This window comes from Jaculus jaculus, chromosome 18 (genome assembly GCF_020740685.1).
Source record: "Jaculus jaculus isolate mJacJac1 chromosome 18, mJacJac1.mat.Y.cur, whole genome shotgun sequence".
NCBI classification, from domain to species: Eukaryota; Metazoa; Chordata; class Mammalia; order Rodentia; family Dipodidae; genus Jaculus; species Jaculus jaculus.
This window is the reverse complement of record NC_059119.1, coordinates 60,951,742-60,977,817: the sequence shown is the minus strand read 5'-3', so window position 1 is coordinate 60,977,817 and position 26,076 is coordinate 60,951,742. Positions and strand designations below refer to the sequence as shown.

The 26,076-nt window shown below is 44.2% G+C and overlaps 1 protein-coding gene across 4 annotated transcripts in view; it reads right to left on the bottom strand.

Annotated features, from left to right (window-relative positions):
- Positions 1-25,804, bottom strand: part of Meis1 (Meis homeobox 1) — a 154,289-nt gene extending 128,485 nt beyond the window's left edge. For 2 of the 4 annotated variants that reach the window (XM_004660072.2, XM_004660074.2), the window contains exons 1-6: positions 25,171-25,791; positions 22,963-23,189; positions 20,731-20,872; positions 20,136-20,186; positions 19,278-19,328; positions 17,746-17,892 (exon numbers count right to left, since the gene is read on the bottom strand). In XM_004660072.2, the coding sequence (XP_004660129.2) occupies positions 17,746-17,892; positions 19,278-19,328; positions 20,136-20,186; positions 20,731-20,872; positions 22,963-23,189; positions 25,171-25,182 (630 nt within the window). In that variant the 5' untranslated portion in view covers positions 25,183-25,791. Of the gene's footprint in view, positions 1-17,745; positions 17,893-19,277; positions 19,329-20,135; positions 20,187-20,730; positions 20,873-22,962; positions 23,190-25,170 lie in introns of all 4 variants that reach the window. The other 2 variants (XM_045137703.1, XR_006634154.1) reach the window with 2 other exon arrangements.
- Positions 25,805-26,076: the final 272 nt, after the last annotated feature.

Sequence of the window (26,076 nt, the reverse complement as noted above, 5' to 3'; positions counted from 1 at the left end):
CCCATGTGCTAATAACTCTATATTTCAATTCCTCCTTGGTCTTGTTGACCAACTGTATGCTAAGCCACCTCCATCAAAGTTGTCGACCTCAACCCACAAGTTCAAGGTTAAACCGCTCCACACATCTACATAATCCTCACTATCCTGGAGCTTACTGTGTAGACCAGGCTGGTCTCAAACTTACAGCAACCTACCTGCCTCTACCTCCAAATACTGGGAGTATAGGCATGCCCTGCCATACCCAACCTATCTATTCCTTCTTTTATTTTTCGTCCTTGTAGAGAATCATATCACTATTCATCTATGGTATGACCTGAGAACCATCTCTCTCTCTCTCATCAGTCAACATTCCTTGTCCACTTCCACCCCTAGATGAATGTCAAATAGTCAAATAAATATTTATTTCCAGTTCTCAAAGCATTCAAGTTTATTAAACATGAGCTTCGTGAAGGCAAACATGCCTCTGGTCTGCTCCTCTTCTTGTCCTGAGCATGAGACACAGCACTTCACTGACACTGGGAAATGAGTTCCCTACTGCCTATAGAAGCCCATCTGAGTTCATTAACCTGATTTCCAAAGCCCTTGATAGTCTCCCCGAGGACCATTCTCCTCCTGAGGCCTGAGGCTCTAGAAACACTGGACCACATGAGTTCCGTAAGGCTCTTTGCCCCTGCTCCTCCTTCCCCTCTGTGTTAAATGGCCTGCTCTACCTGGCCTTACCCAAACACTACTGCTTTCTGACTATTTAAGACCCAACTCGGGCACTGTCTGTCCATGAAAAACTTCCCCCCTCCACATGCGCTGTCTGCAGGAGGCTCTTCTCTCTTGGGCACTCCAGCTACCTCACCACACCGCATCCCTTACTCTTTCTGCTTTGCCTTGACCTGCTGTGTTTGCTCCATACGATGAACACTTGACAACACATTTTATTCATCCTAATATCCTCCATCCTAGGAAATATCCGTACCACAACACATAAAAACTGTAGTTTTTAAAATATGTTTTTAATTTTTGTTTATTTTTATTTGTTTATCTGAGAGAGACAGACAGAGAGAAAGAGGCAGATATGGAGAGAGAATGGGTGCGCCAGGGCTTCCAGCCCCTGCCAACGAACTCCAGACGCGTGCGCCCCCTTGTGCATCTGGCTAACGTGGGTCCTGGGGAACCGAGCCTTGAACCGGGGTCCTTAGGCATTTCACAGGCAAGCGCTTAACCGCTAAGCCATCTCTCCAGACCCCCAAAATGTATTTTTGAACAAATTAATGGATTAAGTAATCACAGGGGATCTCTATGTTAAATGGACACCTAATATTGTGGTCCTACATGTTACGCATCACAAAGCATCTAAAAGATACTAGTACCATCTGAAAATACCTCAAATTCTTGCATATACACAAATTATGGAACATGTTAATTTCTAAGTGCAGGATGACATAGTAAAAATAAAACAAAATGTAAAACTAGGCAGATCCTTGTTGGAAACCTAGCTGTCTCACTTACATGGTTTTAAACAAGTCACAAACTCCCAAACCATAATAGCCTAATCTGTGAAGGGGACAAAGATGTTCCCCTGGATCATTTGAGTGGAGAAAGGAGTTAAGTATGAAGGATGAGGAAGAATGAGGGAAACGTAATGAAGAGGGGAATATGAATAAACGATGACATATATATATGAATATATGTATATATTCACTTTTAAAATATTTTTATACATTTATGTGAGGGAGAGGCAGGCAGGCAGAGACAAAGAGTTTGGGTATGCCCAGGCCTCCTGCCCCTACAAACAAACTCCAGACCCATGCCCCACTTGTGCATCTGGCTTTACGTGGGGGCTGGGAAACTGGATCCAGGACCTTCAGACTTTGCAAGCAAATACCTTTAACTGTCCAGCCATCTCTCCATCCCCAAACCCATTATGTTATAAACTAACTTAACTTCACTTAAAGGATCCTCTCCCTAGAGATAGAGCATATGTACATTTCAAACATGCAACAAGCATGAAACAAATGGCAGCCAGTACAACTTATAATGAAATAACACAGACTGGCCTCATGGACCCTGGAATATCTACATTCTGGTACATCCAGTCACAGGCCTTCTGGATAGAATGGTTAACCTGAGACCACCACATGTGAGCTCAGTATGCCTTGGGCTATCTTCCAGCTGGTGTGTGCTCAGAGAATGCAAACTGATCTTATTTGCACCTCAGAATAACATGATTTTACAGGTTGTCCCCACCCCATCAAACTTAATTTGATATCTAATATTTATAAATCACTTTACAGCATACAAAGCACTTCGAAGCACTTTCTCAACACATCATATCATATCAGGATGATGCCAGAATCATCTTTTCTGAACCAAAAAAAAAAAAGTGATTTTAAAAAAAATAGCCCTCTACTCTGGTCATATTCTGGTAGATAACTGATAGCCTGATGAATTTGACACAGAAGAGATCAGCTAGTGGCAATGAAGAAACTGATGAAACAGTCAGTGCTCATAACTTGAAGTCAATCTGCTCCTGCCAACGGATGCTCTTTCGGGAGGTGTATTTGCAGTCCCAAGTCAGTTGTGCTCTTTAGTGAAGAATCTCTAGTAGCTGGCATGTCTCCAAAGAGAGCAGCTCAATCCCTCCAGAGCAGAAGGATCACCAGTCCACAGGGGTGTGCATCAGTGTGCCCAAAGGCACACACACTCACATCCCTGCATCCACATACACCCATGCATTCACACACGCATAGCACACTCACCCATCAGCAAAGAGGATAGATTTGCTGACCAGCACCATCCCACACCACCAAGGGAGCCAGAGCTCATTAGGCCCTAGCCTTCCACTTCCCACCTCTGACCACACAGTGTCCTTCACGGTGCTTAACAGCATGCCATAGCAGCCGATATGATTCTTGGCATAGCCCTGAACCAATGATCCTATCCAAGGAAATGGGCCGGAAAGAAGTAGACACAGAGAAATGGGCAGAAAGAAAGGGGCCCAGGTACTAAGGTGAGAATCAGATCCATGTTTGCCTGTGTGGACTTGAAGCTGGGGAGTAAGGGATGCTAAGAAGTTTTTACATATGAGGATTTAGGGTCCAGTTGATGGACACTTCCACTGATATTTCTGAAGGCCCCATTTGCATCAGCTTAAGAACCAAACACACCACATAATCACATAGTCCATTCAACCACTGTTTGTTGAGCTCCTAAGCTAGCTAGCTAGCTATACACACACACACACACACACACACACACACACACACACATATGAGAGAGAAGGAGGGAGGGACAGAATGGGCACAGCCTCTTGTCATTGCATATGGACTCCAGATGCATGTGCCACTTCATGCATCTCTTTTTACATGGGCATTGGGAAATTGAACCTGGGATGGCAGGCTATGCAAGCCAATGCCTTTAACCACTGAGCCATCTCACCAACCCTCAAAGGACTCTTTTGAGGCTACGTCTACTCAACTTCAAATTCAGTGGGGAGGGCTGTGAAATTCTTCACAGATATTTTCAGAAACCCCTGGAAATCATTGAGCAGAATTCATTTAACCACAGTAAGTGTAGGCAGTGTGCCTCATTTCAACAGAGAAAACTGCTTCCCTCCCTCCCCCCCCCCCGCCCCCCGCGTTTAGGTTATCAGGCGTCTTTTTTAAAGTCAGAAGCATCCACGAACTAAGACAACTTCGGTGTGCGCACACTGCGCGTCGGGGCCGAAGTCGCATGCCTGGGAGAAAGGTCTGAGTGTGAAACATCACCCTGCTGAAAGACATGAAAGTGAGCCACGCCATCATGGGTGTTGGGGAAAAGAGTAGTAGGTGTTCAAGGCCCACACTCACTTCTCACTTTCCACAGACAATCTGACTTTTGAAAAGGGTGTCTCCTTCGGCAGGCTTGACCCCATTGGCTCCGTCACCTACCCTTGCCTTTCTGCTTCCCTTCTTTCCGCTTTACCCCGCTCTCTTAATGTTGTCAATTCTATTGACCTGCGAGGTACCCACTGAGCCCCTCGTCAATGCTGGAGTCGTGTGGGCTTACTACCAGAGGCTCGAGGTAGATGTTGGTAAGCAGCGAAGATGGCAAATCAGTGGTAAGACAGTGACAATCCAGCATCCTCTTTGGGGCTTTGTGGCTCTCATCAAGACACCACACTTCCTGTTCTCACAGCGCTGGCCATCCAGTGTTTCCCACCATGCATTTTTAATCTGTACGTGTATCTGGGCGATTAGCATTCATTCCTTAGACCTAGCCCTGACCACATTAGCGCTAGCTGCTATCTATACACACAGCATAAATGTAAACCTTAACAGCTAAGCAAGTTTTGTCTGTTATACATACATCTATGTACACCAGGCATATGGTAGTTGGGATCATATATGCAGTAATAGGATAGCAGTGGCGGGTAGTTTTGAAGGCAAAGATGGCATTTGTTAAGTTGAGCTCTATATTGCCCAGTCCTCATGTGCCACAAATAAGACCTATGAAAATGATTCTCTTTCAAATGTTGAATCCCCTCTCTGTGTAATGAGGCATGTAGATAGAGAGGAGGGGGAGAACTTTGTGCTTTTCTTTTCTTTTCTTTTTTTTTTTTTTTTTTTTTTTTTGCCTTTGAAGGAATAGTTTCATCTTTAAATAAAAGTTTCCTAGCAGATAATTGTGTAAGTTCCAGGAACCACTGAAGCCCGAGTTCAGACCGGCGGGAGGGCACAAAGGTGCGCCTGTGCTCACAGCAACACACACCAGTCGCGGTCACGGCGCACCAGGCAAAAGAACATAGAAAGTGGAGTTAAATGGCTTAAATTACATTTTAACATACTTACATATTGTGCATACTCCAACTATAGCAGTACTTAAACATACTACTCCCTCTCATCCAATGACCACGCTCCATTCTCTTCTCAGCAGCACGTGGGGCAGGCTGCTGCCCAGGTGGGGTGGACAGTAACTATAAGCTAGCCCCAGCATCATGGGTAATTTGCTCATTGCTCCCGAAAATCTTGCTTCCTATAGCCTGGTACCTTCTACGTTCGGGGGTTACTAATCTACACAGTTCAGTTTATCCATCTAGGAAATTTAAAGATTAACAATGTAACGGGGAAATCTAAAACAATGCCCAAAGGGTCCCTAATGAAAGGCACAAGGAGATACATTTTGTCAAATTGTTAGACTTTGAGAATCAATGTTCACATCACCTTGTGATGACCTCTCTGTGGTCTCAGAAGATAACAGGTTTCTGTGTGGGGTACATTCCTACAAATTACAAGAAGAAAGGATAATCACCACTGAAGGGGCAATTGACAAGTATATTGACAGCCAGTTTAACCAAAATCTCAAAACTTAATAAGGAGTAGATGAGTCATTTAGAAATTGTTCAAGTGCTCAGAACGTGCAAATTCTAAGTGGCATGTTCTGGAGAGGAGAACTAATCTTATGAAGAGAAAGAAAATAAAGCCTGATTAACACTGAGCATCTTAGTGAAACTATTTATGTTTTAAACATCTTTCTTGGAGCAGCCAGGCGCAGTCCATGTCCCAGCTGCAGGAGAGGCTGAGCCCAAGAGGTGAAGCCTAAGACTAGCCTGGACAACATATAGACACTCTGTCTCTAGAGTAAATATCCACCTTCCCTTTTGCTGCACCCCAGTGTTAGGGACGGCACGCTGTTGATAAAACAAACTCCTGTCATTAGTGGTATTAACACCATTTTGTTTCGGATATCATATTTATGAACTGTAGCTCAGAGTTTCATGTTTGACTGGAGCAAACAAAACATGAATCCAACTAGTACCACCGCATTTCCAAATATTTATTTCTAAATATTTCAGCCATATTGTCTGTTTATCTAAGAGCTTTCTGCTGAAATTTCAGTTATTTTCCATCATTTCTATTTAGCAATGGAGGATGATGCCATAAATTCCACACTAATATACCTGGTGGTATAAAATCCGTTTTATAGGATTTCTGGTTTCTCAGTGTTTTGTTATATATTTGAAACACCATCAGTGCTCATTCTCCAAAGAAATTAAGATAAACTCAAAAGTGTCTTATATCAAACAGCTACAAACCACTAAGTTTCTATGCATCCTAGAAAAAAGAACAGCCAATAATCCACAAAACAGTGTATCCTCAGTACAAACAGAAAAGACCCGGTCTGTACACAAGCGTGTGTACATAAAACACTCTCATGGAGAAATGTGAGAGAAAGCACTTAGCACCAGGTCTGCACAAACCCGTCATTTGAGTTTTATTATGCGTGAATTTGCAATGATTTACTATACTAGCTCAGAAAGCTATCTGAGGAACCAGTCTCTTTTTATTCTTTGTTTTGAGGGTTTCCTTTTTCGTTTTCTTTTTCTTTTTCTGACAAGGTCTCACTATGTAACCTAGACAGGCCTCAAAGTCTTGATTCTCCTACTTCAGCCTCCTGAGGAGTGGGATTAAAGGTGTATTCCCTGAGAATTAGCTCATCTCCTCTTATACTCTGATGATATCAGAATAGTGACCTTTTCAGAGTAAAGATTTTAATGAGGTTTTTCTGAAAATGCTATAATTATAAAAGTTCTCTATAAAACAACACCTCCATCAGCCAGTACCTAGTCCTTCCTGGCCAAATAAATTGATGCTTGTAAGAAAGGACAGAGTACAAGTGAGTAGACAGTTATTCGATTCAGGGCTCTTGAGGGGGTAAGGGAGCCATCTGTGCTGAGTATGAGCTTCATCCACTGCTTACTGTCGCTCAGAAAGTACAAGCCAATCATTTCCCATGTTGCTGACTAGAAACCCCAGCGCTTTCCTCAGGGGCGAGTAGTAACTAGAAGCCAGACTCAAACTCTGGTTCTCAACTGCTTTACCCAGACCATCACCTGCCTGCCACAAGTGTGAGTCACTAAAGCTAGGATCACCTCATTTGGCTGCTCTTTGTCAAGTGTTTCTGAAGTTTTTGTTTGATTTTTTTTTTCTTACTTCTAAACACTCAAACCAGGAAGTTCAATTTTTTTTATGTGAAGAAGAAAATAAATCACTCGAGATCTAGACTTTTTATTTTTAAATCCCACTACCTTAAGGCTTTTTGAAGAAAAGAATTGTGGATATTTCCACTCACTATCACATCCACTAATAATTAACAATAAAGTATATGCTAATTTCTTTATGGGTTTTGAGAATCGCTTCTGGCTTTTTATATTTTCTATCAAGTTTTGTTTTTGTTAAGTCTGTCATTCCTTAAGTATTTCTGAATCTTAAACTCTCTGACAGAGGACCAAATGTACAGGTGAGATCACTCCCCGTGGAATATTGTTTAGGATAAAGTCATCAGTTAGGACTTTCTCATAGCATCTTAAAATTTGATTTGAGTTTCCAATCTTAAGAATGGCCAACTTCCCTATACTCCAAGTCATTTCTCTGGAACTAAGTTCCAGTTAGTGGTGTTGATTCCCGAAGTAGGGGCTCACGTGTACTGCCCACTTGCCAAGGAGTCCAGTTAGTCCAGTCATTCTTCAGCCATACCCCAGGCTGTTATTCCGGGCCTAGTCACACTGTCTTAACAGTTACAAAGTGCGGGGAGCATTAGATGTACTCTGCAGACTTATCAATATCTCGTTCTTCTCCTTTTCCATTGGCATGCTCTTCACATGCCTTCAATAAAAAACACAAAGCACTCAAAAAATTCACTCTTAGCACAGCAAGAAAACCTTCAGCATTCCCCAACTGTGGCATGAAAAACAATACACCTAATTGAAATGGCAGGGTAATTTCAAAAAAATAAAATTGAGTTGCTGAAAATTCCAAGTTCCAGGATAAAAATGTTTATAATAAACTCACTCAAATGCAGCTTGTTACTGGTTTTGAATAATTATTAGAATGAAAACTATTTGAGCCCAACAATGCTCTTGATATGCACAAAACAAGCATTGTTCAGGTCTCTATTATTTTAAGCAACAAATACAGGACACAATGAATCTAATAGTTTTCCTGGTGACTTTGTTATTGAACACAGATTGTAGAATCCACAAATGTGGTAAATAATAGGCCAAGGCATCATTGAAACAATTAAGACATTTTATCACATTATACAGGCAGAGAAAACACATGAAGATAAAGGAAGGAGTTCATGATTCCGCTATTCAATACTTCCTCTTTGCTCAAACACATTAATTTATTAGCAAGATCAATTCAAAATGCAAAGTACCTGATTTTCTCTGCTAGTGGCTATGGCCAGGAAAACCATGACTATTAAGATGATGATGGTCCTTCTCTATTCACAAGGCAACTAGGAGAAAAGGTAGCTATGTGCATGCTGAGAACACTTCACTAGTTTCTTAGGGAAGCATCACTTTGGGCAGGAATGCTGTTCTCTCATAAAGAAAAACTCCATATGCTTGGTAGAGTTATAGCTTAATTCCCATAAATAATGTAGGTAATAGAATTTAAATAAATAATACATTTACTGAGCCATTCAAGAGTGAAAGACAAGGTGGATACTCAAGAGACTAAGTCTCGTATGACTGACCATCAAATAAAGGTAATGTTCAAGGGCTAGTTAGTACAATACTGGTACATTGAAATCCCCTGCAGTGGGGCTTTTAAGATACTTCCAAATCTGGTGGCAACTTCCAAGTCAATTTTCCAACTAAAGCCTAGATGTCTGATTTTGTTCTCCTGTTGAACTTTCTGCTCTGATTGCAGCATCATAGCTAACAGCATCTCACCTAGTTCATACTGGTTTTGGTTTTGCTTTCTACATTGTTGGTGCTTAGGATTAATAAAGTCACTAGATTCAAGATATCATGCATGAGTTTTATCTAGTGAAAGAACATTTATTGTGTACTTCAGGGAGAATAGCTTCAATATTATCATAAACAGAAAGGATGGCTACATTAAAAAATGAACATCCAAGAGGCCTTACTGGCTCTGGCTAGTTGGCTAAGACTTTACAATGTAAATTGTTAGCCCACTTTCCAGACACATCTCCCCTTTGAGGCCCTGTAGACAAACATTCCATTTCATGTAAATAGTGTAAGCATGCTTCAGAATGTTAGATATTGTACAGCATCCAGTTTGAAATTACGTTTTCAAGTCACTAAGGAATAATCTCTGAATAACAGAAAACACTATAGGTCACAGTTAATTTCAGCTTGTCTATCAAATTACATTAATGTTGAAGAACACATTCAAATAATTATGGGGACATTCATAAGAGTTTTTCACAAAGAAATTATTCTTTCATTTCTGAATTGTTTTTTTTATTTCAGAAATTTTTAAAGGAAGAAAAATACACCATTTGAAAGTTGAGATAACGTTTTAAAACAAACAGCTCCCATCCTTTTTACTGTTACATCAACTTCATTATAAATTTCATTTTTCAGATTTTTATAATAGTCATAAACACACTCCATTACAAAGAGTTTCTGTGGATTTCTAGGTGTGACAACACATGCTGTAAATCCCAGCACTTGAGAGGCAGAGGTAGGAGGATGGCTGTGAGTTCAAGGCCAGCCTGGGGCTACACAGAGTGAGTTCCAGGTTAACTTGGGCTATAGCGAAGCCCTGCCTCAAACAAACCAAAAAGAATAAAACAAATAAAAATGCAATGCTTGGAGATCTGAGCCCAAATATGGACGATCAGTTAAGAATAAATACAGTCCAGACGTTTAGGCCTTAAGAGGAAACAGAAAGAGGCTGGCATGAATCTCTATGTGCTGTGTTCATGGCACTGGAAAAGACAGAAGTAATAGTTCCAGTTCTACACCTACTTGCAAAGCAAAGGTTGGTAACAGTGGGTGAATTTGGTTTCTATTTATATCTGTTCTAAAGGAACAATTAACAACAAATCAGAAAAATAAACCCATAGAAAGCAAACTAGTTCAGGTTGAAGATCATATATTCTGGACTAAGCTTTATAAAACAGTAAAAACCAAAAAGAAAAACCAACACACAAAAAAACTCACAAACTAACCCAGAAATCCTGTTTTTTTTTTCTCCAGAATAATCAACAAACCATATTTACAGACAATAATGAACAATGCAAGCGCATTACACTGTGAGGAAAAATCTATCCAGATGATAATTCATAAGCAACACAATTCATTCCAAAGTACTTTATATTGCCAAGTATTCCTGTTATAAAGTCATCACATATTGCTATCAGAATATTCTTAATATTAGTTAAAGCCAGGCATGGTGGTGCACGTCTTTAATCCCAGCACTCGGGAGGCAGAGGTAGGAGGATCACCATGAGTTCGAGGCCACCCTGAGACTACAGAGTGAATTCCAGGTCAGCCTGAACTGGAGTGAAACCCTACCTCAAAAAAACCAATAAAAGAAGAAAGATAGAAAGATCAGTTAAAATGTTATTTACTGTCAGAAATTCCAAATGAGTCAAAAATCCCCTATGTTTGAATCCACTGTAAAACTTAAGTTTGTGTTATATGTAAATATATAATAAATATATAAGTAAAAAGCACAAATTTTGCTTACTCTTCTTAAACTAATAAAAGGTTTTAGCTGTACCTAAAGTTTTCCTTAGTAAACTTATAAATGGCAACAGCATCTAAGTGTCATGAAAGAGTGTACTTTCACTGACATTTTAAGAGCTATTATACTGCACGTGCAAAACCTTTGCCTTTCGAATACAAATTCTATTAACTGTAAATGGAGTCCGAAAGTGCCAAAGAATCAATTGCAGAAATGCATTTCATGGAATTATATTATATATATTATGTAAAATTTATTTTCATAACTTATTCATTCTCCTTTAGCTTGTCCATGTGCATTGCTACACATGTCACGAAAAAGCAATCATGTCATCATTTCATATCTTAAGAAGAGTTAATGACTTAGTTTGGCTATAACTTATATTTGACTTTGCCTATTCATTGCACCAATAAACAACAGGTGTATAATCCAATGAACCTAGACATAAGCCTTTTTATGAAAGAAGAAACACTTTCTTGTGTGCTTCAGTCAATCATAGGAACTCTGAACCAAGTCAAGAAATACAATTCACAAGATTTGCATTTTCCTATTCTTCTTTAACAAGAGCATCTTTCTAGATTAAGAAAAGCTATTTGGCAAGAGGGTTGGTTCAGAGACAGTCTAGTAAAGTATTGCCAATTGCTTTAATTCTGTGCACTTGAATGTATTAAATTGATTGAAATTGAATTCCACTGACAAATATTTAAATGAATACAATCTGCTTATTTAACACAGTATCCTTCATAGCATTTGTTAAAATGTCAAATTCCAAGTGTGTGAAATCTAGCAATTGCCCAATGTAGATGCATTTCCTAGAGAGACTGTTTAAGAATCTACAAAGCTCCCCCCAAATTCTGTAATCCTAAAATAATGATACATAAAATTAAGTATATAGGGAAGAAGTTCTTTTATCTTTTGTACTACATATGTATACCCATGTTCATGAATTTTACCAAATTTATTTTATACATTCAAGACTCATTTACTGATAATTTTTAAAATTGTTTTTAATTTTTCGAGGAAGGGTCTCACTCTTGCCCAGGCTGACCTGGAAATCACTCTGTAGCCCCAGGCTGGCCAGGAACGCACAGTGATCCTCTTACCAATGTTAAGGTCAGTAAAAGAATAAACTTTTATTGGGCGCCAAAAGTTTAATCTTGAGATGGAAATTGGGAGACTGTATGGTATGTGTTTTGGTTGTTTTGTTTTTTACGTTATTTTAAAGTTTTTGAGATTGAGCTCAGGGCCTTACACTACTAGGCACCACTGAGCCGTTCCTAGTTCCTATCCCTTCAGCTAAGTGAAAGCAGCCAGCCTCCTTTGATTTACAACATTCTTTTATTTGAGATTCTAAAAACTCTAACATGTGCACAACTAGCAGATAAAAACTATCAATTGCATCAATTCTTACTTCTTTATTTGTAAAATATATTCCCATAATTTTGATTTAATTTTTAAACATTAGGTTTCTATCCTAAGGCTAAATGGCAAAAGCATTTTGTTTTAATTAGAGCATAACTTTAAGTGTTACTTTGATACAAATATGACAGCTATCATAATATAAAAAAGGCCATGTAAAATGCTACAGTTGCAAACATTTAAAACTATGTACCAACAATGGCTGAGTAGGGTATCAGTTTACTGTGCTTCAACTATTTTCTTGACAGTGGAGTCAAATAATGTTGAATTATGGGCCTTCTTAAAGGAAGTCTTATTTCATATGCATTTTTTTTTATCATTTCCTTGCTAGGCCCTATAGGAATTTGGCTGTGGTGCAACTTTTCTTAAAACGTTTCAGTATACATATTTGGATTGTGTTAGATGACTGAATGATTATTTATTAAAACCTTTATGGCTGAGGGTGTAACTCGGTGATAGAACACTGGCTGAGGGTTCAATCCCTAGTCCCTTTCTTCTGTGCGCGCTCTCTCTCTCACACACACACAATATAATTTCACATGTTTGACATATTTAATTTTCATAAGAAAATATTGCTATTGCAACTGAAAACATAGCATTTCCAATATGAAATGCTTCATCTGAATTCATGTTGACAATGTTTCCATTTATGGGGAATGTCAATAAAATTTGTTATCATTCTTTAGTTTCTGCAACTCTACTTTGAAAGGAAAGTAACTAGTGATCACAGTAGGCCCTAGGCTAATACTTAAGCCTATCTGCTTGACCTCAATCATATTTTTCTACTATAGGACCATAAATAGTCTGTATTTTTTAAAGTTTTAAGTTTTAGTGGGTAGTTTGCCTCCTACTGCCTAGGAACAGCTGCATTTTTATATTTGTTGAACTATGACAAACATTTAACAATATGAACATAATGATTCAAAATTCATTTCCAATTATTACAATTACAGCATAGTTATCAGTTTGTTTGCTTGTTTGTTTGTTTTCAAAATGAGAACCCACATTTAGAGCCTCTGTTTCTTCCTCCTCCTCCTTCACGTCCCTTACTACCTAAGCTTGTGTTTTCTAGTACAAACCTGTAAGTTAAGACCAGTAGTTAATAGTACACACAACTACTGTGTTCTTCTGAATGGTAAGCAATGGTAGGAGAAGAATTGATATTTGAATGACCCATTGCCACACAGCTAGTTAAACTGCCCAGCAACAGCAAGCCACAGTTATGAGGTTTTACTCTAGACAAAGTAGCATTACTTTCATTGCTTTCCACTGACCATAGAACTTACACTAGGGACTTCCACTGAGAAAGAGGGAAGAGGAAAAGAGACATATGAAGGAGCTATGAAAAGGAAGAGTAATATGTCTACAATTAGCATACAAACAGGTGATGAGCAACAATGCAATTGATCTCTACTCTGTCTACAGACCCCATACTTCTTCCTCATTGCTTTTCTAAGATGTTTTTAAGTGTCGCTATTCAGAATCCACATACCTCTACTCTGAAATTCAAACATGAACATACACTAACATCCAGCGAGAAAGTAGTAATAAACATATGCCTGCCAAACAAGTCACTTAATTCAAAGCAATAAAGGAGAGAGAATGAACATCCCAATTAACCAGTGTAGTCACAAGCAGTCAACGCCTTATTATTTCATCATTAAAAAGAATGTTACCATAATTATTTCCCTTTGACATTTTTCAAAAAAAAATAGAATTACGAATACACAACATGACCCATGACAGCAATCTATGATAAGTTAGACAATCAAAGTCCCCATCTCTTATAAGGCCTGTGGACTACTACTAACCGGCTCAGGGAGTTAAGTCATTAAGTGGACCCTATGAAGCATTTACAATTTAAATAAGATGTATCCAAATGTAAGCATTTAAAAACAGTCTGCTAAAGGACTCATTTATTTGCCTACTTCCTGATGTTTGTATCCTTTTTTTTTTTTTTTTTGTAGATGTAAACGAACTGCTGATGTTTCTACTATTGGTAAAATATTTGCTGGCCACATCAGTTTTATTTTTCGAAAGCAGCCTATTCAATCCATAAAGACAGTAGGTTTCCTCTTACCTTAAGGTCTCCCTTAAGGAGCAAGCTTAAATTTCCCTACCAATTTGGAGGGAGGAGGCTTTTGGTCAGTCAAGTCTGAGTTCAGTTTTAAGATTCATAACCTAAACTACGCTTTAGAAACTAGGTTCCAAGCTTTTGAAATTAGAAAAAAAAAAAAAAAAACCTCGTCACAAAATTTCCCAGGCCCACTTGGGAAGCAAAGCACATGGGCTGAGATCTGTCCCAGATCCCCCAGGCCTAAAGTCTGGTGCCCCTACAGCCTGGACGGCACAGCCTCACAACTGTGGGTGCCCGCCCCTACCCCGGGCGGGGGCGGGGGGGGGGTGGTCCTGCCAACGCTTGACATTTAACCTGCCAGGCCAGGGATGCTTTAGAGCTTGGTTCTCCCTAGATACACAGGCCAAGCTGGACTAAAATGCAACAGGGTGCCTGCTCCGGCGCCAGACCCCTGCCCACCTATCCTTAAATGCGGGTTCAGAAAAGGACCCTCTGGGGAGAGCCGCTGCTTAACCGAGCTCTAATGCACAGCTTTGCCCCCTGCTTTTCGTGGGGAGAAACACTGCTCAGGCCACAGCACAGGCCCCACTGCCGCGAGCTTCCCAGGAGGCTCCTTCTGCTCCTGTTTGCCTGCTCCCCACTGGGCTCTACACTCTCTGCTGGTTCTGGGGTTCCAGCGACCAGCAAGCATTCCCAGGGCGGACCGGAGAAGGCTTTTTCCAGGCCTGACATCTAGCATCTGGATGGCCAAGCTCCTCATCGCCCTCACCCCTCAATGGGAGCGCCCCCCCCCCATTACACCGGGGCTGACCTTCAATCACCAACCCGGCCTCCCCTGGGACGCACAACCTTCCTTTCCTATAGCCAGCCACTCGGGCCAAACCCTCGTCTCCAAGCCTCCTTTGGGGTCCTCTGCCAGGTCTCAGCCCCGTCACCCCCACCCCCCGGCGCTCCTCCTGGGCGCCGCCCGCAAGCCCCGCGTGTGGCCAGGCGCGGGGGTCCGCTCGCAGCCCGAGCCCAAAGCGAGGCGGTCGGGAGAGGGCGCCCCCGAGACTGGAGAGCTCGGACGTGGCTCTCAGGCCTGGGACCTCCAGATTACCTCCAAGACTGGGAGAAGGGTGGACCAGAGAAGTGGGGGTGGGGTGAAGGGGGGCGAACAGGCCTATAACTCATACTGATATCTTAATCTGATAAAAATAAAATAAATAAAATATCCAAACCAACATTACATGACCAAGTGGACAAGCGGATTTCCACGGACTTTCCCTTAAGGAAACTAAGATCAATACCATTGATCCCAGAACCCAACACGGGTGGCAGCCTTCGTGCCTTGTAAAGGGAGGGCGAATAATATAAAATAAATCCTGACCCCAGCAGGTCTGAGACAGAGGGGCTAATGAGCTAAGGGCCATCTACACTCCACCAGGCCCAAACTGGCCCGGTGCCTTCTAGACAGGTAGAGAAACCATCCTTTCCGGCCTGACCCGGATCCCTGGAACCTAGCCTCACTGGGCAATCCTGAGGACCCGCCCTGGCGCCCACCGGGGGTCTCTGGTGCCAGGACCTCCTTTCTCCACCGCTCCTGTGGAGGACAGCAGCCTCTGGGCCTCGGCTCCGCGCTCCCATGCCCCGCGCGATCCACTGAGCGCAAGGTGCGGCCAAGAGGGGTCACACAGATCCCACTGGACACAGCGCCAGGAGCCCAGACGAGGCTGTGAAGCCCACTTGCAAAGTGGCACAGAACCAACCTGCAGGATTCTCATTTTATAGGTGGGAAGAGAGAGATAAAATGCCAATTTTTACCCAATGCCATTACACACGCACCTCCTGCCTATCTCAGGTTAACAGAGTAAGGAAAGTTTACCGAAGTAGAGAGTACTCAATGATGTTTTATTAATTTTATCCCCTCCAGCCCCAAATCCCCCGTAACTTTGGGTCTTTATCTTTGACTTTAATAAAATAACGATTCGTTGAGAAAATGGGGTATAAATCTTCATTTTGGAGGCAATTAAAGTGTTGATTTCATTCATGCCCCTAAGCGATTCTTGTAATTTGCTCAAATAGCTTTATGTACCCAGCACTCCGGAGCTCTTAGAATCCCATTTTCTAGTTAGGCTTGTTGGATTACAATTTTTACTCAACAGCGGGCACCGGTGGAATCTGCATTTAACAGCTCCCTGGCCAGGGCTGGTCAACTGAGCACCCTCCGTCCCCCCCACCCAGGGTAGCAAGGAGCCCTAGGGAGCGGAGGTGGAGACCCGCGGGCAGTTTCCCCGCCGCGCCAGAGGCCCTGGATGGCTCGGCTGGCGGCAGGGTGCTGTGGGTCTGCCCAGCTCAGATCCCAGCTGGCCAAACAGTAGTGGAGACCCCCCTCCCCGTCCACCCCCACCCCCCCAGTGCTGGCAGTTTCCGAGCCCTGTTCTTGCGCACTACTCATGGGCCAAGAGTGGATTCTGCCTAGAGATGCTCAAGTCGGGGAAGGGTGCTGGTAGAACGTCTTAACGTGGCACCAGGAATGAGGCTCGGGCTACGCAAGACGGGCACCACCCGAGGGAATCACTGGAGAACTTGCAAAGAGCCCGGGTAGCTAAGCCTCTGACTTCACAGAGACCGGGCTGCCTTCCCCCAAGAAGCGACTCAAGTGCCAAATCTTAAAGAGAACCGGCCCTGGGCCTTCACGCAGGGGCGGGGGCACCAGGCTCCGCAGCAAAATCCTCCACAGAGCTGTCCGGAGCTCTGGTTCATCTCACTCCTCACGTTTTCACTTTCATTACATTTTTGCAACTCATTTAGACCCAGTGCAGAGACACAGCAGCGAGAGAGGGAAGCCGGTAATGTCACAGTCACCGAGGGAGAAAACTGCCCCCTCCCCTCCCCAGCTCCTCCAAATAAAAGTCAGTCGTCCCCACTTAGCCAGGCAGTGGAAAGGGGCCTGGAGAGAGGACTGCCTTAGGAGGGGCCACGGGCAAAGGGTTCTATAGAGAACTAGTGTGTGGACCCCCCCCCCCCACAACACACACCCAGCAAGCCACCAGGGTGTCCCTGACGCTGACACTGCCAAAAGCTGCCAACCTAAAGGGCCCAGAGTACATACCAGCCAGAGGACGACTGGAAAGGAGGGGAAAGTCCATATTTATCTGTTTTTCTAACCTCGGCCTGCTCTTATTTTTTTCTATTAAGTACAATAAAATGGGCGAGCTTGCAGCGAATACCACACAAAGCAATGTTCAGTGAGGTCTAGAAGCGCTGGGCCGGGAAAAACTGACAAGACAGGCTAATGAACCGTGTAGACAGGGAGAAAATAGGCAACGTTTGCTAGATTTCAAACCCTCGCCATCTCTCTTTAGACCACCTATCTTGGACTTATTCCTAATAAAATAAGAAATAAAGCAGCCCTACACTTTTCTTTTCTTCGAGATAGAAGAGGGAGAATGCTCACGAACAAAGCCCTACCCGTCAGAGGTGGCCACTGGCAGTTAACACTCCCATTATTACAGAGAGTAAATAAAATAAAGACAAAAATTAAAAGCGACAAGAAACAGGTCAAGTTTGCAGGCAAAGCTTTTTACAAGCTCATCTCTCCAGGTCGGATCCCGGAGCCAGCCTTAATGAAGCAATAATAGCCACATCACTCACAAAATTTTCATTTTGATGGAAATGTATCTAAAAGGGCCTTAATCGTATGCAAATAATAAAAGGAGATGGTGGCGACCCAGCAAGCAATATGCATACAGATCTTTTTCTCTCCCAGGGATGTTGATACGGAAAAGCGCATACCTGGTCAGTGAGATTTGCTGATCTCGGTATATCTTCACTGTCTGATTTGGATCCTCCTTCTCTGTCGTCGATCACCAAATCGATAGGCATTTTCCCTTTCAAACAGCTAATATACCGGTGGCAGAAATTGTCACATAACTCGTGTACCTACATTATGATAGGAATAAAAAAAAGTGGAACTATAATCAGGAGTGCGTAAATGACATTGACAAGCACAATCCACCCTCTTGTGAGATTCAAACTTCCAAATAGGGGAAAACACAGGGCAATTGTCCCCTAGAGACCCCCAGATGCATTCAGAATTAAGAATAACTTTCTTTTCTTGCAAAATAGAGATATCCCAGAAAATTGACAGTGACAAGATGATTCACAGGCTACAGCATATTCAACACCCGTGTTAAATTCATCTGCTCCTGGGGCTGTGGCCATTAGAGGGGTGACCTGCATGGGTGACATTTAAAGCATACTATTTAATTTCATCCAGTTACTTTATCATAAAGCCTTTTCAAAAATGGCTAAAGGAAAAAATGTGAGTATATGTATGTATCATAATAACGTGTATTGTGGTGATGTAAAGGCACAAGCCTGACAGCCCAAGTCAAATTGCCAGTGTTTACGATATGAAAAAAAGTACAGCCACAAAAACTTAGCAAATTGATTTTTTTTTAACAAAAGGAAAAGAATCACTTAAAAATATTTAGCTGTAAGGGAAAACGACTCTTACAGGCCCCAGGCACCACTGACAAGCAAAAATTCACACACACACACACACACACACACACACACACACACACACCCCCAGCATGCTTGCAATTTAATGTTAGTTAGAATTACAATGCATTAAGTTTTTACTACTCGGGTTTATAGAAAAGCTAGCAGCATCACGTTATTCCACACCCTTTCTAGAGTATGGAGCTAGGGTGTAAACTGGATTACAAATTCAAGACTTTGACACAACTATCCACTCTGCTTTGTCTCTGAGAAAGGTCTAATGTGCCTCCCCCACCTCCTCCAGACTCCTGGTCCACTTGTCTTCTCCTTCGGCCTGTTCCCTGCTTGACCTGACCGCCATTGCTCTCTCAAACTGTCCTCCTTCTCACTAAAACAAACTAAAACTTTCCTCTCACAGAGAGGTTGCAAAGAAGGGGTAGGAGGGATTCTGGGTGGGGGGGGAGGGGATGTAGAAAAGAGACCAGAGAGGTATTAACTTGTGAAACAAGCTCCCAACAGCACTCCAAACATCCCCAGGATGCTGGAGGCAGCTATGTCCACAAAGCCAGCAAGGTACTGAGAATGAACACAAGGCTGGGGTGGGGGGGGGTACTTGTGAGCCCAGTTTTCGCGCGACTGCGATTGTAATTAAACTGCAAAGAGAAATGGACGCTTAGATTGGCCTTGACACTAATTACCAGCAAGAAAGACATTTATGCAAATATCTCAGGAGCCCCGAACTTCGGTCACTCTGAACCCCCTCCCCTCTGTGCGTTTGGGGGTGAAGGGGAAGTTAAGGAAAAAAGAGGTGAAGAAATTACCTTCTCTAATTCCAACAGATGAAACCTTAGTACTTGTATGGCTTGGATCATCTGCGAAGATATGGAAAGAATGAACATCCCAATCCCAGGCTGCAGAAAGCTGGTTGTCACAGCTCCAGCATCTCCAGCCCACCCCTCCCCCCAATAAACAGAGTTATTTTGATTTATGGCAATAACACTAAAACTTAATAGCAGCGACTGGGTACCATCTAGAGGTTTATATTTCTTAAGGAGGAAAAAAATAGCTAAACCAACAACAAAACATCTAAGTGGGGATCATAAACACTTTCCTCCCCCATGGCTCTCCTCTCCCGGCTTCCACCACAACCCCAAAGGGTCACACCACTGAGGCGGGGATGGGATGGGGGGTGGTTCCCAGGAAAGAGTTAAAGGGAACTTTTTTTTTCACAAAGCCCCCAAATTGTGGCTTTTCACCTGGCAAGCTTCCTGCAACCTTCCGACTCTAATACACCTTTCAGGTCAACTGGGTTTGGGGGGGGGGGTGGGAATCTGCCCAGTCCCTGCCCAGAAGGGGACAACTCAGGAGCTGGAAGCCCACTAGTTTTAAGCACACAAGCTGAGATAAATCCCCGGGCTGATTAGAGCCGAGCAGACGGGCTGTCATTAAAAAACAACAACAAAAAAGCTCAGGTCCCTGTGCCACAGACCCTCCCGAGATGAAGTTATTTCTCGCGACCTCGTCCCCAACCATTTATCCGTGGACTGAAACGTCTACAGTCAACTGCCAGCTACAAGAAGAGCAGGCTAGAGATTTCTGGGCTTCAAAACAAGGCTCAGGCGCTGGAGGTGGGGATGCAGGAGGTGAGGGAGGGAGGGGAGTAAGGGATCAAGCCTTACCAAATTATCCAGTTCTGGATTAGAAGAAAATAGAGGTTTTTCTGCCCGAATCTACAAACAAGCAAGAAGGAGAAGGGAAAGGGGAGGGAGGGGAAAAATATGAAATGTGGGTTTTGTTCCCCCTAATTTCTTGCCTCATTACATTGCGCAGGGGGCAAGATGCAATCTCCAGAGGCCTGTCTGTGACTACAGCGAGCTCTTTTCCCCACGCAGAAACTCTTCCACGTGAACCCAACAGGCCCAGAGCACAAGCTCCGACCCACTCTCCCGTCCGCCAGCCGCGGCCTCCCCCACTCCACCCCAGCTGCCCTGCCCTGGTCATTTGCAGTCCCTGGACAGCTTTCGGCCTCGGCCAGAGGACGGCCAGGGGGGCTGCACAAGGCTGGCTTTAAGCCGTCCACGTGGGGGTCTCATGGGGAGGGGGAACGAAGACTCTCGGGGTGGCTCAGGGGAGACCTTCCTAACTAGTTCTGAAAATGTGCCTTGCGTGCACGCGCACATGCTTTCGCGTGGGGGGGGGCAGGGCTCCTTTTTGTTTCTTTAACTTTCGAAATATATGTATATTTAACAAAACACCAGCATTTATTTTGCTGACCTGTTTGGCGAACACGGCTATATCTTCATTGAAGGACTCCGACGAGCAGACGTCCCCGCCCGCCACCCCCGGCTCGCGGGGGGTGCAAGTGGCTAATTCACATTTCTCAAAAATCAGTGCTAAGAGAGGAAAGAGGGGGTGTCTGCAAAATAAAATAAAACACAACAGTCACAAAGGCAACACCACGGCTTCTCCCCCAACCTCCCCACACCCAAGAGAAACAGCCCAGGAGCTCGAGGCAGAGACAGAACCCTATGAGAGTTTCTTTTTTAAATCTTTTTTTGTTTGTTTGTTTTAATTTTGATTTCTGTCGTCTACTTTCGACCCCGTCCCCTTTTCTCCTCGCAGGTGAGGATGCCACGCCGCCCCCGGCCTCCCTCCGCACCCCAGCCCCCGGGACGCTGGACCACATCTGAGCATCCGCTGAGCAAAGCCTCTCCGACCGGGAGGAATTGGCAGCATTCGCTCGGTGAATAAAACCCGATGCGGCTCCAGCAGCCATCTTGAATTAAGTTTCCCACGGAGGCGACGAGCCCCGGGTCCCCCCCAGACCGCCGCAGGCGCCCCGCAGCCCCGCGGGGTTGGCCCGGGAGGCGCCGGCCACGCGAGGGACGCTCCCGCGTGACGCCGCCCGCCTGCCCGGCCTGCCCGGCGGGGCGGTGGCGCGCGGAGCCCCGGCTCGGGGGAGCTGGGTGGCAGGCGCTCCGGCAAACTTGCGAAGGAGCTCGGAGGCTGCCAGGGTGGGACTCACTGTCAGCCGGCTGCCTGGCACCTACCGACCCCTGCTGCCCCCAGGCCCCGGGCACAGCCTCCAGCACACCCCAAGACTGCCCAAGCATTCCCCCCCACCACGCACACACTCCTCCACCCAACTTCGCCAAAACCCCCTCGCTGTCCCCCCCCCCAAGAAAGTTCCTCCTAATGGTCCTAAAGTAAAGTCCTTCGTTCTGCCTCTGCGAAGAGGCAAAGGGACTGGCATTGTGAAGGGCCTAGATATCGTCCATCTCAGTCCATAAAAAAAGACAGAGGAGGGGAGAAGAGAGAGAGGAAGAGAGAGAGGAGGGAGAGGGGAGAAAGAAAGAGAGAGAGAGAGAGAGAGGACACGCTTCCTCCAATGCTCAAGGAATCTCAAGCCCTTTAATAGCTCTCACAGTCCATCCAGCTGGGAAGTTAACAGTTTGGGGTCCTTTACAAAGCTCCTCTCAAATGTTCCATCCTGGAGTCTAAGCCATTTACAGTGAACGCTGAGGAGAAACGGCAAGACTATCTCACAAGGGACTGGAAAATGAAGTAGAAAGATATATATGTGTGTGTATATATATATATATTTTTTTTTCCTCCCCAGCGGAAAGGGTCAGTGTTTCAGGATTTTTTTTTTAAAGGTGAAATAAAAGTTGTTACAAAGTTTTATTTTCTTGGGGAAAAGGGGGAGATCCCCAAATTCATCAGCACACTGTAAATAAAGCACAGGTGACTTTCAAGATTTTTGGTTGTGTAGGGGTCTAATCGGATGGCCCAGGACAGCAGTCTGAAGGCCGGCCCAGAAAAGTATCGGTCTCCAGAGCACCCCGCTTTAAAGTCCCAGGTTTAGCCTTTGAGCACGGAGCGCCAAAACGCCTAGAAGTTTCTTAATGTCTGTATCAATTGAGAGCCGCCCCTCTCCTTGACTTTAGTGGTCAAAGGCAAGACATGCTCCCCTTGTGTGAACAGTGGCTGTCTTCCCTCACGTCTCTGTGCACTGGCAGAGCCAGCATACGGTGGCTGAGTAAACTCACTAAGTCAGAACAATAAGTGGCTTAAAAGATTTTCCCTTAAACTAAAAGTTTCGTCCCAACACAAAGGCGCCTACACTTAGAAAGTCCCCAACGCTCTCGAGCGAAGTCAAGCGAGCAAGGACTCAAATCTGCTGTCCCCGGAGTCGCCGAGGGGCTGGGGGGGGGGGGCTTCAGGCATCCTCTGGAGCACCAGGACCCCTTTGTGCCCAAGGCGGCCAGCCGGGGAGCCGGGCGCTGAGCCTGCCTGCAGCTCAGAGGAAGATGGGCAGTGGAGAGAGGGGAGGCTCGGAGATGGCAGTCCTGCTCCCGAAAGGCCTCTCGGGCCCCACGAGAAGGTAGAGTCTCATCTGCCTTGTACCCCAGTCCTACGAGTTCTGCCTTCCCTGTTAACAAGCGGACAGGAAAATAAGTGGAAGGGTCAAGTCTCAGCTACTGAGCTGCTGCCCAGTGTACCTACCCATAAATGGCATCTTTATCTCTCTTTAAAGCGTCGTTGACGGAGGAGCCCATGCTGGGGGCCATGGCGTTGGTGTGGGCCGCGTGCGGGTACTGGTGTGAGTGCAGCGGAGGCCCGTGGTTCAGGTGGTGGACGGGCTGCATGGACCTGGCCGCGTGCGGGTCCCCGTACATCGTGGAGGGGATGCCCACTCCGTCCATGCCCCCGTAATGGGGTAGATCGTCGTACTGCAGGACAAACGGGAGAGAAAGAAGGTTGAGAGGCCACGGTGGAGAGCGGGAGGACGACCGTTCGGGGCTGATGCAAAAGGTCAGTTCAGCTGGATTCTTCAAGTCGAAATCCGTGGCCTTGCATTCCCCCAAGAACTCTGCCTCAGAAATAATTCTCAAAGTAAAACTTGTAGGATCCTCGGGAAGACTCCTCCGACATGGAGGTTCCTGACCTAACTTGTGTCCATTAAATACTAACTCAGAAATTCAGAATCTTTTTGGCAAAGAGGGAGAGAAAAAAAAAAAAAAGGGAAAAACACAGAGGCACATTCCTCCCGAGGGCGGAAGGTGAAGGGCGCAGGTCTCTGAAGGGGGATCTGAAAGGCACTTTAACAAAACGTGCAGGACAGGGTGGCGGACGAGCCTAGCTTCTGAGCCCCTTCTCATGGGGGGGGGGGGGATTTAAAAAGTTAAGTTGGGAGCAGCTATGCCAGGCGCCAAGCACGTGAATTAGAAAGGCTTCTCGTTTTATTTCCCTGCCAGTGTGAGACTGAGCAGTAATGCAAGACCCTGCATTTCTTTGGCTTTCCAAAACAAACTAGGCTAAATTATACAGAACGAAACGGTCCTCTTGCATGCAAAACTCAAGTGAGGATAGCCTAGCTTCTTCTGGACTTTACAGCTGAATTTCGAATTGGGCTATTTCTCTCCCAAGTTAAAGAAAATTTGTAATTGATGAGGCTATTTTTTGTTCTATTTTTCTTTTGTTTTTTTTGGTTTGTTTTTTTACTATCACAAACTCTCCCCTTGCCCCACACTAGCAGTAATGCAGGCAAATGTCACTGGTTAGTTTTCAAGCAAATTCTCCAGGAAATGTACATCCAACTCCCATCTTTGTTTTCCAGAAAACTACTTTCATAGTGATTGTCCTTATTTGTGTGTGTGTGTGTGTGTGTGTGTGTGTGTGTGTTAAATTTTGCTGTTTGGAATTTTCTAATTGTTTCATTCCAGACAAGTTCTTTTTCCCAAGATTGGGAGAGACCGGCTTGAGTGAAATGATTCTCAAAGAAAGAGGAACTCTGCCACTTTCATCTTCTGAAAGCCAGAGGTGTGAAAAGACTTAGGAAGAATGCTGACATTTGCCTAAACCAAAGAAGTAAAGAAAAATGTGTCAGCCTAGTAACTTTCTTTTGCAAACAGGGCTTTGAGGGCCAGGATACAAATTATGCAAGAAGGCTTTTTTTTTTTTTTCCTTTTTTTGTAGCCCTCTCTCCTTTTAAGAAAGTACCTCATCTGGGTTGTCATTGTCTCACTTTACGCTCAAGATTTCCATTCAAAAAGAAAATTGGGGAAAGTAGTGTTGCATTTTTAAAAGTGAGTGGCTGTGTGCTTAGCAGGTATCCAATTAGTACAGAGCTTATCTAACAAAAACTTGCAAAGTTTTATCTTGCATAAAAATACATGCAAATTAAAATTACTTCCTAAGGTGAATGTTTTCCTAGCCCCAGCCCACTATGGCCTCGGTTATTTGTTTAAAATGCTAACTACTTCTAGCGAGAGTGAAGGTTAGCATCATTAATACAACATCAGAAGTTTCCACTTGCTTATTTAGTTTAAACATAGCTTTAAACTTCTGGTCTCCAAATGCTCAAATTATAGCATTGGGTATGTAGCGGTTTCCCCCCACCCCCCTTTTTTTTCCTTTCTTTTCTTTCTTTTTTTTTTTTTTTCTTAAACAGGTGATTGCCTGAGATTGTATTTTTGTAGCTGTTGGTTAGGAATCTATAGAAACTTGATTACTTGAATTAACATCTACAAGTAACATACACAAGACGACAAAATGCATTGAATAAATCGTGGCGCTTTAGGCCATGGCTTTAGGAGCCCCATTCAAAAAGAAAGAAAGAAAGAAAAACAAGGAAAACTTTTCAGCACTGTCTTTCAGCCACGTTTCAATTTCATCTCACATTTGAGTTCCACAATTGTCTTTAATACGTACCCTTTGCGCCATCGGCCTCTCTGGCTCCCTTCCTACTTCAACTTCTAATATATCCTCTTTAAGGCCAGCGTGAAAAGACACAAATATGCAAACTCCTTCGGAAAAAAAAAAATTTAAAAAGCACGACCAAAAAAAAAAAATCCCTTTCCGTCTCCAGCAATGTGAGCTACTGGTCCCAAGTCTTCGGTCTACTGGACCTGAAGCAAAGCGCCCGAGTCACTGGGCATAAAAGCGCTCGGTTTCCAAGACAGCAGCGGGGACGAAAAAGGCAAATCTTCTCTCTCCCCCCCCCCAAAAAAAAAATCAGTTAAAAAAAAAAAAGAGAGAGAAAGAGAGAGAGGGAGAGAGAGAGCGCCCCTCAGACCCAACTACCAAATCTCATGGCTTTCCGCCACTCCAGCTGTCAATCACCAGGCGAGGTTGTCAACGTGGTGGATGAATGATCATTCGCTCTGTCTTCTGGTCAGAACACCTCAAGTGTTAATATTCAAACGCACAAAAGCCCTAGCGCCCGCTTTCCTTGAATCACTCCTAATTCCCAATCAGTTTCCCTCTCTCTCTCTCTCTCTCTCTCTCTCTCTCTCTCTCTCTCTCTCTCTCTCTCTCTCTCTCCCTCTCTCTCTCTCTCTCCCTCTTTGCAACTGCTGCTCTGAAGAAGGGAGATTAGAGAGGAGGGTTAAAAAAAAAAAAAAAATGTCTGTCTGAGTTTGCTCTTAAAGGAGCCACAATCGATGCCGCCGCGCCTGCAGCCGCCGTGCGTGTGTAAAGCGTGCGTTGCACAGGCGGAGAGGTGGGTTCCGAGCCGACTGCGAGAACCCGGAAGTAGTGGTGGCCATAACAGGTCGCGTCTTACACAATGCACTGGGCTGCAGCAAGTCGGCTCCGCGGCGGGGGTGGGAGCGGGGC